Source organism: Eleutherodactylus coqui, chromosome 3 (assembly GCF_035609145.1).
Source record: "Eleutherodactylus coqui strain aEleCoq1 chromosome 3, aEleCoq1.hap1, whole genome shotgun sequence".
Taxonomy (NCBI): Eukaryota; Metazoa; Chordata; class Amphibia; order Anura; family Eleutherodactylidae; genus Eleutherodactylus; species Eleutherodactylus coqui.
The window spans coordinates 176,377,426-176,393,336 of record NC_089839.1 but is presented as its reverse complement, the minus strand read 5'-3'; the positions used below and the strand labels follow the sequence as shown (position 1 = coordinate 176,393,336).

Below are 15,911 nucleotides of genomic sequence, written 5' to 3'. Positions count from 1 at the left end.
TGACCTGCATACTGAGGTAAGACCACCATCATCATGTATACAATCTGCACTGTTTGCTGGGAAAAATTCACATTTTTTCTGTCTTGTAATTGATATCAGTTCCTGAGTGGGCAAGTAATGGTCTCATTTGCTGCAACATCAACATTTGGCCGGGACCAGATTTCAGCTCTGTTTTCGGCCATAATACATGGGTCAGGAAGGGTATATTTTAGTGAAAAAACTTATAAGGCCACGTGTGCTCCTCTGGGAATTTTGCAAATATGGGAGATGGAACAATACCTCTGCATCGCCCCCTATTGGAAGGCACCATTCCTGCAAGTCAATGTAGACTTTTTAGACAAGCCTTATAATAATGACTAGGAATTGTTAACTAAGCCAGAATACCATACACAGACAGCTGCTTCTGGGTTTTTGACCTACTGTACACTAATGAGGGGCAAAAACCATGAAACAGCTGTCTGGGTGATGGTGAAATCACTGAAAAGTACAAGAGGGTCCAAGACGCCTTTTTTGAGCAATACAATATTAGGTGTTATAGCCACTAATTACTCCAGAAGGGTCATGATCCGGGGATTATTCCGATTGCCAGGCTGGGCTCAGCAAGTGATTTTTTCCCCTTTAATGGGGAAAATTGGCTTTTACCTGATTTTTTTGCCTTCCTCCGGATAAACATTAGAAGTGTAATGTTTGGTCAATGTATAGGTGTTATTTGTGCACCAGCCTGTATGCTATAGTTAATTAGGCACTGAATGATATGGTTATATGGGCATATGTATAGGCTTATAACTCAGGACAGGCATTATTGCCTCATTAAAACCCTATGTTTTTTGGGACTAACATGCAAAGAAATCTTTTCTTCTTTAGCAGAAACATGCCTGTCAAGGACGGCACAAGAGGTGGGCAGCCCAGTCTGCCACACTACCCCCATAGGCTGCGTGTGGGGGAATATTATATCGGAAAAACCATAAACCAAGGTTCCTTCGGGAAAGTAGCTGAAGGCCTGCACTATCCAACCGGCCACAAGGTACAGTTTTTATTTCTATCTATTATAAGAAGACTATTGTAGCATCATTCATCACCTACATTACATTATAATGAACGACGCAGACCAATACACACACAGGTATAGCAGAGCTGAATTGTTTTAATGCAGAAGAGCTGTTAATCATGCGTCAGTGTGCCAACATGTGCCATCATATTGCTAGATGGTATCTCTGAAGTTCATAGGACGGCATGTAAACCCTCTCAGTTATCTGAGTGATCAAGGTGAAGAACTGAATGGCTATAATGATAAATTCACCTCTGCTATATCCTAGTATAGTTAATATATAATGTTTGGGTTCATTTCCGCTTGCTAACTGCACATCATGTATCCTGTCTGTAATATAGGTCGCAGTAAAAATCATTAATAAGGCCAATACCCTGAAGACCCCGACTGCCATAAAGAACTTGCAGCGGGAGATCAAGATCCAGAAAATGATTCAGCACCCAAACATCGTGCCTTTATATGAAGCTTATGAGACCGGCAGTTCATATTATCTGGTAATGGAGCTCTGCGAGGGCGGTGACCTCCTTGATAAGTTATCTGAAAAAAATAAAATTGAAGAACGGGAAGCCAAAAGTTACATCAGGCAAATTGTCACCGCCGTAGAGCATCTCCATAGAAAGGGGATTGTGCACAGGTAAAACATCTTTATGCACTGTATATTACATACATTCACATTCTATATACATTGCATTACTTATTGTGCTCTGATACTGAATTCTACGATTCTAGCTTTACATTTCTGGAGGCTTCAGAGCTGAAACCTCCTGACATTTTTCACTAAGTCAATGTTCTTTCAAAGCTTCCTCCAGTGATTGACATTTTGGAAAGTGGCGTTATTGCAATGATCTGGTCTATGAAGCATAACCGCCTCACTGCGTTATATAGGGACTCAGCTAAGCTGTTATGGAGGAGTCCGCCAGCAAGATTCTTGTCGGTTTCCAACATAAACCAGCAAAACTGTGACTGCGGCTCTGGGTTGTAAAATTCAGGACTAGAGCCGGATACATAATGCAATGCAGTTACTTCATGGCGAATTGAAAATGCCATACATATAATAAAGTAGGGGCTTCTCCACACGACCGTATTTGCACAGCAAAAAGCATAGAATAGAACCAATTGATATCAATAGGTTTGTGTTTTGCACGCCCGTTAAAAAGTAGGACCTGCTCTATTTTCCTGTATTCTGCACAACAAAGATCCAATAGCGGCCTACGTCAGGTGTGCAAATACGAAAGGGGTAATTGTGAAACACTGCGTAAAAGGAAAAGAACACATCTGGACTTTTAATCCATGAAAAGGGTGTGTCGTGTGTGAAATGGCCCTGCATGCCCAAAAAGTTCAGCACTCTGCGCAGACACACCTCGTTCATGCGCTGCAGCGAGCAGTTTTTGCAAACACTCATGTGCAGCCGCCCTAAAGATCATTTCCATTACCTTGTACTTAGCTTGTAATTTATTACTACTGAACTGATTTACGATTTCCTTTGTTATTCATAGAGACATCAAATTGGAAAATATCTTGCTGGATGAGGATAATCAAATCAAACTTGTGGGTAAGTAACTTTCCTGCTGATGCCCCGCACAACGCCTTCAGTGAAGACTCCTAGGCATAGAAAGAGCAGAATTGTAGATAAATTAGATACAATTCCTTCTAGATTTGTGTAGGATGTGAATCTATATAGAATTAGGAATCACTTCTTATGAATATTTATTTATAATTTACAGATTTTGGCCTAAGCAACACCATCAGCTATTATGGCTTATGCCCCCAGCCTCTTAGAACCCAGTGCGGGACAAGAGCTTATGCGGCCCCAGAACTACTTATGGGCAAACCGTACGATGCGAAAGTTGACGTCTGGTCAATGTAAGTAGACTTAGCTGGTTTTATAAGGACTCCTCAGGCCCCGCAGGCTTCTCCCTGCCCAGTTCGCCTAGACGGACATGTCTCTTTCTATGCACAAACAGGGAGAGACCTGGCAGAGTAGATGATCCGGGCAAGAAGAAGCCAGTACCGTCCTTCGGCAGCAGAAAACTGATGATGGATTCTATTAAAAGCTTCCATTTAGCCCAATTGTACAAGTACAACAATATGGATAATTTCTAACTTACCTCTTTGATTTGTATTCTCTATTTCAGTGGAGTCACCGTCTACGCAATGCTGACTGGCCAGTTCCCTTATAATTCAGAGCTAAACATCGGAAATAACTTTGTCAACCAACTGAAAGACAGGCAAATAGTATTCCCAACAGAACTGTCTAAAGGTAACATTCAGTGTATGACAGGGGGCTGTTACCATCAAACATGGGACATAAAGCATTGCCTTCAGAACTTGTCTCTGTAGTGTCTAGAATAGAGATGAGTGAGTATACTCGCTAAAGGCAATTGTTCGAGTGAGCATTGCTTTTAGCGAGTATCTCCCCAGCTCGAGACAGAAGGTTCGGGTGCCAGCGCGTGGGAGCGGTGAGTGGCGGCTGTCAGCAGGAGGAAGCGGGGGGGAGAGAGGGAGAGAGAAATCTCCCCTCCTTTCCACCCCGCTCTCTCCCGCAGCTCCGTGCCCGCTGCCGCCACCCGAACCTTCCGTCTCGAGCGGGGGAGATACTCGCTAAAGGCAATGCTCGCTCATCTATAGTCTAGAACAAGAATATATACTCAGATTTATTTTGTAAATGTAATTTTAAATCAGGAGCTGTAAACTTTATAAGGAAACTCCTGCAGCCAGACCCGCGAAAAAGACCTACTCTGAAGACACTCCTCAAAGACAAATGGCTGAATGACAAGCGTTCCATCTAAATAAAGGTAATCATTTGTTCCTGTTGTTTTTATATCTTTATCATATTTTGCAGCTATACAGATATCGTCATCGCTCAAATCTCTCCCTTTCTCTTTTCTCCACGGCAGCGTATTTCTGCCAAGTTTTCCCGACTGGCCGATATATGCGACCATCTGATGCACTGAATCCCAATGCATCAGTTCAGATGGATGATTCTCCTGTCTGTAAAAAAGGCCGGCCACAAAAAATTGAGCATATAGTGTGCATTCTGGCCGGCTATTTTTACACCGGTCAAAAACGACAGTTCTGGAACTATCTTCCAGCCAGAATAAGGCAGCCAGTCCCTCAGACTTCTATGGGAGCTGCTAAAAAAAGGGAGGTGGGAGGGACTTTATCAGAGGCTCTGCTAAACTCCCTCCCTCTTCTCTCCCCCTCTCCTCCCCTTGCCGGCTTCCAGCAAGGGGAGGGGGCAGGAAATTAGCACACTAGCGCCCGCCCCCTCCTGCCTTCTACCTTGCTGACAGCCAGAGAGGGGTGGAGAGGGAGCAGGAGTTTAATATACTTGTACAAACTTGAACTTGTAGTTTGCTGTTTTCAGTTGGATGAAGACTGATAAAACTTTAAAAATCTTTTAGCAAAACCAAATCTACTTATGTGCCACATGATTTATTGTGAAGAGCTCTGAATTCACATGGGCGAGAGCGTGTTCCACCCAACATTCTCGGACAGAAGTCGCATCGCACAACACACGGACTCCCCGTTGTCTGTGTGCCGAGCAGGAGATGCACATCTGCATGAGAATAGAACATGCTGTGATTTTTCCGTCTTACAGCATCGCTGCCAGAGAAAAATCTCCAATGTAAATATACCCATCAGAAATAACGGGCTGTATTTTCGAGGATATTTTGTGCGTTTTACAATGCACAAAACTCGCACGATTTTCTCCCTCTGAGAGTACCTTCACACGGGTATCTCTTTTATAAGGGTGGCTTATTATAATGTTATCGTGATGATATAACAGATGGCTTTGTTACTTGCATCTACTCAGGTATTCTCATGTTTCATTGTTCTTCTAGGGTCCAGTCTACACCTGAAACTGGCCTGATGATCCCAAGAGGAAAACACAGTCATCTTGAAAAAGAAAACAGCGGAACATTTCGTTCTACTTCCTAACTTCCCTTTACCCTTTCTTTACCCTTTACCCTTTCTTCCTACCCTTTCCCCCTTTTACCATTGATATATTAATAATTAAAAAAATTGAAAAATTAAAAAAGAGTTCCTCTACTTAAAACAAATCCTTAGTTTGTGTTTCTTCCAATTCTTCTGTTCTCTGTCTGATGAGTTTAGGGCGTCTTTACAAAGGACAACTGTCTTTCAAATAATATCTCAAAACAGTGAATGTAAGTAATCATTGCGCCGTATAAACAAGACCACCAGCAGGATGATGAGATAGAATTTGTTCACTGGTCACTTGGTTTCAGCTCACCTAAAAATAGTCCCTGATTGGTTGCTTATCATCTGGTATAAGCGGTTAATCATTCGTCTTCCAACAACGAGCCAATAATTTTGCAGAGAGACGCGCTTCAGCACCCGCAAAATGAACAAATCAAGAACATTTGTTCTGTGTAAAAGCGCAAAAACAATAGTTATTCTTATGCTAAAACCATACACAAGTGACTGTTTCCAGCTGCTATTAGAATGACAGTTGGCCCATGTAAAGGCACCCTTGGAGTACAATCATTAGCAAGTTGCAAAGCAGGGTAGGGTGATAGATATGGAGAAGATATAGGGTGGTGCAGCGCTGTGGAGAGTTTTATGGATGAGAGCAAGGAGTTTATATTGTAACCTACAGTGGATGGCAACCAGAACAATGACTGGTACAGGGTGGAGGCATCAATACAGTGCTGGCACAGGGTGAAGCACATTATATGGGTCTTGTTATTAAAAAAGAAAAAAAAACTTGTCTATTCCTCCGCAGGCCATCTTCTTACAGCATCTCCTACAGTCCCTGGGTCACCTCACTGCAAACCGTCCAGATCCTCTTCATCTTGTTATGATGTGTCCTTTGCCAGCATTCTTCTTCCTGCTGGGCAATGTTCGCTACTTCAGTAGTGACGTAACGTTAACTGCCTAGCAGGGAATGCCGAGCTATTGCAGAGACTGTGCATGCTCTCTGTTTCTCTGCAAAAGTATAGAAACTTGCGCGACAAGACAGCGAAGAATCGGTTAGACTAGTAGAGAGAAGGCAGCACTCAAGCTTGATAAAGACCATTCAAGTTGGTCAAAACGTGGCTTAGTGGACCGAATAAAAATACATCTGCACATATGATTTTCTACCAAGAAGTTTCCTGAGTACTGCATGCTCTCTACTTGTCTTGATGATTACTGGTTAATTCTTTGGAGTCGGAGTCTGGACAACAAGCGTGCACCTTTCCAGCTTCCCCACTGACTGTGGATCGATGGGAAACTGCAAGAGCCAAGAAAAGATCAGTGAGGAGAAGATGTGGTAAGTAGGCTGCCTGGGGAGGAATAGGTAAGCATTGTTTTTTTTTCTAGTGACAGAACCCCTTTAACTAAATATTCACCGTGCTGAGAGAAAAAGAAAACACCCATTTACATGCAATATTATCACTCAAAATTTGTTCAAACAACTGAAAATGAGTGATAATCGCTACATGTAAATACTGCCATCATGCACTTTTTGTCTAAACAATGATTATAAGGTGAGAGAGAAAAAGAATCTCTCAACAGACTGCATGCTGTGTTCTCCACAGGAGCCAGAGATTACATTGTATTCTACTGGCAGCCCTGATGAGAGCAGTACAGCTGTGTGCACAGCTGGGTGTGTGAGTAATCACATGCTGGACTTTGCAAACAGCTCCTGGAGGCCCCTTTACCTGCAAATCAAGATTATAAAGTGTTAATGGACATTAGTGTCCATTAACACTCTATGCATAAAGATCGCTAAAAATTTCAAACGTTTGAAAAATTATCTTTCCGTGTAAATGGCCCTTAAGCGAGCCTCTGTGACTTCTGCAAGAGCTAATTGGCAAAAAGAGTTTCAATTAAAGGGGTTCTGTCATTAAAAAGAAAAAATTCAGTACTTACCTATTCGTTCCCTGTCAGTATACTTACCAGATCTTCACCTCCCTGATCTTCTCCTGTCTCCTGCAGTACAGGGGAGTCACCTCCCCTCCAGCTGGCTGATTCCTCTACTTCCTGTGTCAAAGCGTACATTCACAGGCAGTCTCCTTCCTGACAGCCAATGTACACTACGTCACAGTTCACAGGCCAGCAGGGGAAATGCCGAGCTTCTGCAAAGACTACTCATGCATGTAATCTCGGCAATAGATTGGGATTCCTTCCTAGTCAGTGAAGGCTATGTCATGGTCATGTGACCTTCACTGAAGAATGTGAGCAATGCCGGCTTCATAACAAACCGGCACGGCAGGAGGAGACGTGACCCTGGTGACTGCAGAAGATGAGCAAGGAGAAGATGCTGTAAGAAGACCGCCTGTGGAGGAATAGGTGAGTATAGGATTTATTTATTTTTTTATGAGAAAACCCCTTTAAGGAAATGAGATGGAAGCGTGGGTTAAACAGGTGCCTTGCCCATTAATTAAAAGCACACAAAGTCTTTTCAAGAAAGACTGGTTCATGCAAACAACTTTCAGAAGACCTCACAATGCATAATACAGAGACACATAAGGTTGGAAAAAGCTACAGAAATTGCGAAGTATCTTGGTGTACATCAATCCATGGTTAGAGAAATTATCTACAAATGAAGAAAATTCATATCAGCCGGCATAAAAAAATGTGACTTCAATGACAGCAATGGAGCATTTTGGATTTGTTGCAGATTTGATGTAAATTCGATGTCAAATCCGCTGCAAATATCTGCAGTGTGAATATAATGTTAGGGGTGGGTGTCCTGTTAAGATTTCTCCAAGAGCACAATGGGTAATCCTAAAAGTGGTGACAAAGAAGCCAAGAGTAACAGCAAAAGGCCTACAGAAGATTCCAGAAAATGCTAAATAAACTCTGTCCATGTGTCCACTAATAGAAAACCAAGTGAACACAAATGGTATTCATGGAAGGACACCATGAGGGAAGCCACTGTTATCCAAAAAAACATTGTTACTCATCTAGCTTTCCTGAGACACCTGGATGCTCCACAATGGTTCTGGGAAAATGTTCTATGGAAAGAGAAGACAAAACTGGAACTTTGTAGCACAAATACACAATGCAATGTCTTGAGGAGAAAGAACCCTCACACCGACCCCAGAACCTCATCCTAGCTGAACCTCATAAGGCTTAAACAGCCATTAAATTCAAGAGTGTGTGTGAATGGGCCTTGTGTGCACAAAAATTACAGTAATATGTGCAGAAGCGCAAGCAACACGCTGATTATGATCCTACTCAAACCTCGTTCATGTACAATTACGCAGCACAAACGTTCGTGTGATGCCGCCATTACTGAGAGAATCTGGGCTGGGAAGTCATATAGGGGTCTGTTCTGGGGTTTGCATTTCTTCAGGGGGTTTGGTCCCTAAATACCATTTACCATGTACCGTTCCTCCGTTGTGCATGGGAAGGATGATTTGTGTTTAACTAAGCTATAATTAACTAAGCTATTAATATGAGCAAAATGACAACCATTTTAGAGCTGTCAATGTCAGTATTTGGAATGATATAGAATTTTATAACAGACTTCATGTATCAAAAGAGCTTAGATAAAGAGAAGTGACTATGCAGGCTGTGATGACCAAAGTTCTGATTTTGTATCTGGTACTATGGAAATAAGTTGCGAGATCTGATTGTGTAGTGGCAAAGAATTAATAGGACCCCTATAAAATGTCTGCTGTATATTGTCTGTATTGTCTTGTACATTGTCTTGGAATGGGAAATGAATCAGCAGAATGTGTATTACAGTTTGCAGGAATGAAAAGGTTAGTGTCTGCAAATGAGCTGTCTCTGTCTGCAAATGTATCATTTTATGTTGTGAGTTTGGAAGTCAGGTGACCATGCTTCATATATGTGATTGCAAAGATGATGTGCAAGTCAGTCAGTGTTTTGGCCAGGAGCGGAGTCATACACATAACTGAGACTGTGGGCCCGATATTCATCCTGTGATTTCCTCCCTGTTGCACCATAAACTGCATCTGCACCAGTGACTTGTTTTGACCTATCTACCTGTTGAACTGTTCTGTTTGGATTTACAGGTAAAGTAACACTGCCATCCTTTCTTGGCTTTGTTTCAAACGACCCCCTGTGTGTGTGGACTATTATTCCATCATCCGGATTCACCGCAGAGGAAGGAACGGTGGCGTCACCTGTGGCAACAAACTGTAGGTTAAAACCGCGGTTTCCCGTGACCTCCCCCTAGTAGTAACTTGGACAGGTCCCATGCTACCCTTACAGGGAAGGAAATGGTAGAACTAACGTGATAAGTGACAACTGTGTCCCCCTCCCTTCTAGGTAGCTCACTGCACTTGCTTTGGACACCCTGAACGCTTTTTACAAGACCTCTTGTATCTCAATTGGTTTAGTTGTCTTTGTACAAGAGCGCCCTATAGAAACATATAGCTGCTGCACACTACTTATGCTCTTACCCAAACTACATCCGTGTTTCTAAAGACCCATTAACATTGGACAACTGTCAGCTACATGTTCTGCAGGAGCGGGTGACGTCACCGCTAGTTGTTCGCACTCCTGCAGAACGTTTAGACAGGTAGATCATCATTGAGAATCGCTCACTTGTTGGTAACTCCTTGCTCAGTGCTTCCCATTCTATGTGACACATTGAGCGGGGAGCGTTTAGACGCGGCGATAAGTGAACGAAACAGCGAGGATTTTTATGCTGGCTGAAAGTGAGAAACAAACGAATAGTAAATGATGGTTTGCATTTAGATACAATTTGATTAAATGAAATTTGCATGATAATTGTCCCATGTAAATGGGGCATAAGTGACTGTGTAAGGGGGTACGGTTTAATTTAATTGTTGTATTGTTGATATTTTTGGGGGGTCAATGCAAGCGGGTTACCCTCCAGGTGGGAGATGGTAGTGCCACCGTGACGAGGCCCTAACCTAAACCCCGCTGTCTCCTAGGCCAAGACGCGCTCCTCGGACGCTGCGAAAACTCTGATCGCTATGGTAATGCATTGCAGTACTTCTGACTGGAGCTCCTTCACATAAGAGGACAGCGGGAAATAGATTTTATCACTAGGTAATTAAGGAATTGCTGTGCATGCAATTTCTTTCTGTAAAAGCATGTGCCCTATTCTTTTGCCTAATTTAGCAGAATTGTCGCTGTAACCCCTTAATAACCGCCCTTACATCTTTTGATGGCAGCTGCATCAGAAGCTTGGCTGGGCTCTTGTGCCAGGGGGAGCGGGTGCTTGGATAACAGCCTGGTACTTGTAACACCGAGTATCGAAGAAACCTCCGATTTCAGGTGTTTAACCCCCTCACACGTCATGGTCAGTGTGATTGCGGCATTTAAAAGGTTCCCTCTGTCACTCATCAGACCACCCTGATGTGATCGTGAGGTCCTGATGGGTTGGTTGAATACAGCCTCTGGGTCTGCCAGCTACGGTGGCCTATGAAGTTTAGTCTCTTGGCTGAGCTTCATACTGTGTTTCCCCGATAGTAAAAATATAAGCCCTCCCCCAAAAATAAGCCCTAGCAAAACTACATTGAAAAACTGTGTTTGGATCCTTCGTGCTGGGCTGTGGTTCTACTGCAGGCTTCCGTGTACTCCTGAACGCCTACAAAGTATTCTCTTTCTGGTAGCGGGGATGGAATACCCCGCCTTCAGCAAGCGATTGCTCTGATTGGTTCATCGAGCGCCATGTCAGCCAATCAGAAGCGGCGCTCAATGAACCAATCACAGCCATTCAATTATGTCATTCAATGGTTAATCGAGTGCCAGCTCTGATTAACATACACTCATTGTAAAAAAAACACACACCTAGAAGGAGTTGTCAGAATCGAATGTAACTTTCTCTGTGTGATTGTAATATCGATATAAGTAAGTGATTACAATATCAGAGCAAAGGGATAACTTATTATGGAATCCGAACATTTGAAGGGAGGCTCTAGTACCCCGTTGTACCACCTCTAGCTTGGATGCAAGATGTGATATGGGTGGGCATGTAGGCTCTAGTACCCTGTTGGGCCATCTCTAGCTTGGATGCAAGATGTGATATGGGCAGGCATGTAGGCTGCAGTACCATGTTGTAGTGTCTCTAGTTTGGATGCAAGATGTGATACGGGTGGGCATGGAGGCTCTAGTAACCTGTGGGGCTGCCTCTAGCTTGGATGCAAGATGTGATACAGGAGGGCATGGAGGCTCTAGTACCCTGTTGAGCCGCCTTTAGCTTGGATACAAGATGTGATATAGGCGGCCATGGTGGCTCTCGTACCCTATTGTACTGCTTCTAGCTTGGATGTAAGATGTGATACAGGAGGGCATGGAGGCATACAGGTTCTGTATGGTATCCTGTGGTAAATCACTCCACTTTTGCTGTATGACTGATAGAGAGTACGAGAGGAGAGAGAGAGTGTTGCCTGGAGCAGAATCTCACAGATAACTGAGACTGTGGATTGATTGGATTACCTCAAGAGTCCTCCTTGTCACATCACCTTCTGAAAATGTAAAGTATTCTTCTTCTGGATTGTCACTGTTGTTGTTGGAACTTTGTTGGACTTAAGTAAACAGGCATTACAGACTGTCCCCATTTTCCTCAGAAAGTTATCCATGTGCATGGACTACTTTATTTCCGTCTCAAGGTTCACCACACAGGGAGGAACGGTGGCATCATGAGTAAGAAGAACTGTAAGGTAACCCTAGTTACCCTTTCCCTTTAACCTCAGTTAGAAGTCTTTTAGAAATGAATGTACGGTACGTGTTTTTGCAATGTATACAGAGAATGTGAAATTAATTTTTTTTCTCCAGTCTCCAAGACTGCCCTAGGGGGATTTTCACACAGGATGGAAATGCTGCAGAATTTCCAGATGGAAAATCTGCAGCATTTACACTACAAGCCATGTAGATGAGATTTAAGAAACCTAAAAATGCTAATGTAAACCCAGCATTAGTGAGTTATGTATATACGGTGAACACAATACATTAGGTTTCCCATTGAGTGCATCCAGTCAATGGGGTTATATGTCTTTTAGGCTCATTCACACTTTTTATCAGTGAAGGTTTTCATCTCGGCTCTGAATTCACTCACCGATCAGCCTGATGTTAAAGCCGTTCTGAAGCGGCTCTGTGACCTGTATGCTTTACATGGAATAGTCACAAGTGCTGGTGACTTCTTACAACATGGGTACCTATCAGGGAAACAGCTGGACGTGGTCACTACAGCTTACCTGAGCCTCCTGGCTGAGCTCTGGTGGGTAACCATGAGGTTTGGTGCAGGTTGGCACCTGAAGTGCAGTGACTAGAGTTGCATCCTATTGATATTAATAGACTGAAATTTAGGAGAAACTTAAATTTACTCAACTCTAAAACATTTTCTTTTTCTATTTGTAGGAAAGATGCAGTTCTACTGGTTGATGCTTTTGATTTCACAGATGAACAGTTGTTATCGGCTCTTGGGATGTATGATGGGAATGTGTATCATAGCCTGCTGGAATGGGCTCAAAAAAACCCTGAGAACAAGAAGGTGAAATCTGAGCGAGATGACTAGTCACATTCCAGACCTAGTTTCTTTTAAAGAGGTTGTACCAGAATCACAAGTTCCACAGGATAGAGGATAACTTGCTTATTGGTGGGCGTCTCACTGCTGAAAAGTAACCAATCAGCTTGCTTCTATGATTTAGTAGAGATCATCTAAAAATGAAAGATGAAGAAAGCATATTAGAAAAAAGTTAAATGAACCCATCAAGTTGTGTACAGTAATGTCCAACTCTTCCCAATATTCACTGTCACTCAAAGAAGGATGGGGAACATTGTTCTCAAGGGTGATAAGCCCAATGAGAATACATGCATGCTTAACTCGTGTGGGGAAGTCAGGGTTAATAGGTGTTGACTAAAGATGAGCGAGTTTACTCGCTAAAGGCAATTGCTCGAGCGAGCATTGCCTTTAGCGAGTATCTCACCGCTCGAGACGGAAGGTTCAGGTGCCGGCGCGAAGGAGCGGTCAGCAGGAGGGAGCGGGGGGGGGGGGGGGGGGGGGGAGAGGGAGAGAGAGATCTCCTCTCCGTTCCGCCCCGCTCTCCCCCACAGTTCCCTGCCCGCTGCCGGCACCCGAACCTTCCGTCTCGAGCGGGCAGGTACTCACTAAAGGCAATGCTCGCTCGAGCAATTGCCTTTAGCGAGTATACTTGCTCATCTCTATTGTTGACTAATTGAGTTGACAGCTAATTTAAGGTATGTGAGTAGCTTTAGGGACAGAATTGCCAGAGACCCAGAGAACAGGAAGACTCGCTGTGTCCTATTTGCCACAATAAGGGTGGCTCTATCACACTTGTTCTCAGAGGCGTAACTTGAAGTTCCTGGGCCCCAATGCAAAACCTGTAACAGGGCCCCCACCTATCATGCTTTATTCATAGTACTGGGCTCCCTATATGGAGAAGAGAGTAGTTATGGGCCCCCCAAGGCTCCTGGGCCTGGGTGCAACCGCATCCTCTATAGTTACGCCCCTGCTTGTTCTAACAGCTTCATGTGCAAAAGGAAAATAACAACATAGTGTGTAAGGCCAAAAGATGCATGTCCAACCACTTCAGCTTATTTTCCCCCAATGTCCATCCAGAGGAAGCCAAAAAAAAAAATCAATGAGGTAGAAGCCTATATTTTCTCATTTAGTCTGTCTGTCCACGGGCAATGATCTCCCAGCGATAAATTGCTCACGGATCACGCTCTGTGTCATCCATCACCCACAGACTACTATTGATCTGGATTACGGTTTTCTCCAGCAGGTTTCGGGGTATTTTGTAGCTTCCTAATTGTGTAGAAGCAGTATGCGCACACTGACCAGGTCAAACACGAGGTATCAGTCTCATGCTCAAAATGGCTCTCTGCCTAGAAACAGCCAGACAGGGCCTTTTATTGAAAAGGATAACACCTGCCCTTTATGGGCGTTTAACAGATTACATCAGTAACATTTATGATTCTCATTTGTCGGATCATATAGAATCCCCCCTCCTTCCTGCCCACCTTCTCTCAAGTCCAATGTATAAGCAAGTCTTTGTCTCACAAACATGTGCTCGAATCTGAAACTGAAAGTAGATATCTCTTTGTTCAAGAAGATTCTGTGTGGGGGATGGGGAGGACTGGGAAGACACTGAAGCAATAACATAACACTGTGATTTAACTCTTTCCTTATGCAGCAGAGTTTCACATTAGGCTGAAGTCACAAAACACACATAATACGTCTAGTGCAAATCGATAGACATTTTATACTAATTAATTATCATGTCTACTACAATCCCCCCTTAAAATGTCTATCCTTTAACTCTCTATCTGATTTTCACAGTTCTCTGCGCGTAAGCCTATAACTGGAGCGCGTTGAAGGTTCGTTTTAGAGTCTTCAAGGGGGTGTAGGACTTGTCCACTCCTTCTGGGGATGCATCCAGCAAACTCATGGTGGGAGCGGCTTTTCCAGCATCAGTTTCACAGGTCTCTCTGACACAGGGGATAACACAGCAGACTAGAACAGAAAAGGTAATTATCAGTTCACATACAACAGCGACGCCCGTCTGTGCCAGGATCCTTTACCACCCGCTCATCCATGGCGAGTGCTGGTCCCAAAAGTTAGCTCTTTTTAGTTAGCGCGGTCAGCTTCTTAATGGCAACTGCGTCTTTACCCGCGGGTCACGTGTCGTCTAGGATGTAGGTACCACAAGTCTCCCCTATCATCTTACAGACACTCCCCTTTTTAGCTAAAGTCATATCTAAGGCCATTCTAATTTTTTTTAAAAGTCATAGTCGAGGTAGGTCCTATTGGTTGACTAGTCCCTATAAGGCATCTCTAGTATAATTTATAAACCACTGCTAATTATAATAAAACATAATTAATCCAGTCAACATTTATTTACCATAATGATCAGGAAAATGGACTTGAATCTAGTTTTAACTTCGTCTCTAATTTTTAAAATTTGTCAGGTACCCCCCTTGGCTATCCTATGACGTCAATGTATACGTGTAGATCAAAACTACCACCAGGGGTCTCTCTTCTCGCTCTAGTATAATGTTACAATACTAGTAGTGTGCACAGGTACGCACGGTGTGGGACTCCCTAATCTTCACCCACACCAATGTCCCTCCTGGAGATAGTCCTAATGGTGAACACGTCCAGGTCGCCTCACCCTGACCCTACACTAGCTAGTGACAAGACTGGAAGGAACCGCCGTACCTATGCGGAAAACAAGGATAGACCAACATGACAGGATAACCACAGAACACAGACTGAGTTGGATCAAGATAAATTAACTATTGGGGGTAACCTCATTATCCTCAATGCTGTCTGACAGGATGTGGAGGAGCATAAGGGCTTTACTAAGGCACACTCCCCTGTCCAATTACCCTCCAGGCGGGTCCTCTACCTCATGTCTCCACAAAGCCAGTAAACGTCTCCTAAGGACTGGACCTGATTCTGCATCCATTCCCCTCCTATCGTACTGTAGGAGGAGCAATACCCGTTGGTGAGTTCCCCCAAAAAAAATCTCCCTCCACCCTGCCTATTTGCCTGGCAGGTGTAGTTTCCAGGGTAGTCAGTAATACTCTCTCCGGTACAAAACACTTAAGTAGTTATAGAGTATTCCTTCTTCTATTTCTCACGGACAGTGTAATTAGCGGAAATGTTCGTGAAGAGACTAATAAACCACTCTTCAGCATCTACAGGGAGATTTAGGGGGACCATCCCCGAGTGTAGTCGGGCACTACCGCACACGCAACAGTTAGACTTGTTGCTCCTGTTAGCATTGTACCTCATCAACTCCAACTAGAGATTCTGGTCAGAGTAGCCAGTCGCTACTGTCAAGGTGTCCACTAAAGGTAGGGTCAGCTATGATCATCATGTTCGTCAAGGTCTTTATCTTACGGCGGAGGGGGTTAATTATGGGCACGGGACTAAGTGAAGGCT

General features: G+C 43.6%; 1 protein-coding gene across 1 annotated transcript in view; it reads left to right on the top strand.

Annotated features, from left to right (window-relative positions):
* Positions 1–12,515, top strand: part of LOC136620203 (hormonally up-regulated neu tumor-associated kinase-like) — a 36,261-nt gene extending 23,746 nt beyond the window's left edge. The window contains exons 4-10 of the mRNA XM_066594909.1: positions 1,390–1,682; positions 2,545–2,600; positions 2,773–2,911; positions 3,013–3,126; positions 3,184–3,308; positions 12,023–12,218; positions 12,359–12,515. Of these exons, the coding sequence (XP_066451006.1) occupies positions 1,390–1,682; positions 2,545–2,600; positions 2,773–2,911; positions 3,013–3,126; positions 3,184–3,308; positions 12,023–12,218; positions 12,359–12,515 (1,080 nt within the window). The remainder of the gene's footprint in view (positions 1–1,389; positions 1,683–2,544; positions 2,601–2,772; positions 2,912–3,012; positions 3,127–3,183; positions 3,309–12,022; positions 12,219–12,358) is intronic.
* Positions 12,516–15,911: the final 3,396 nt, after the last annotated feature.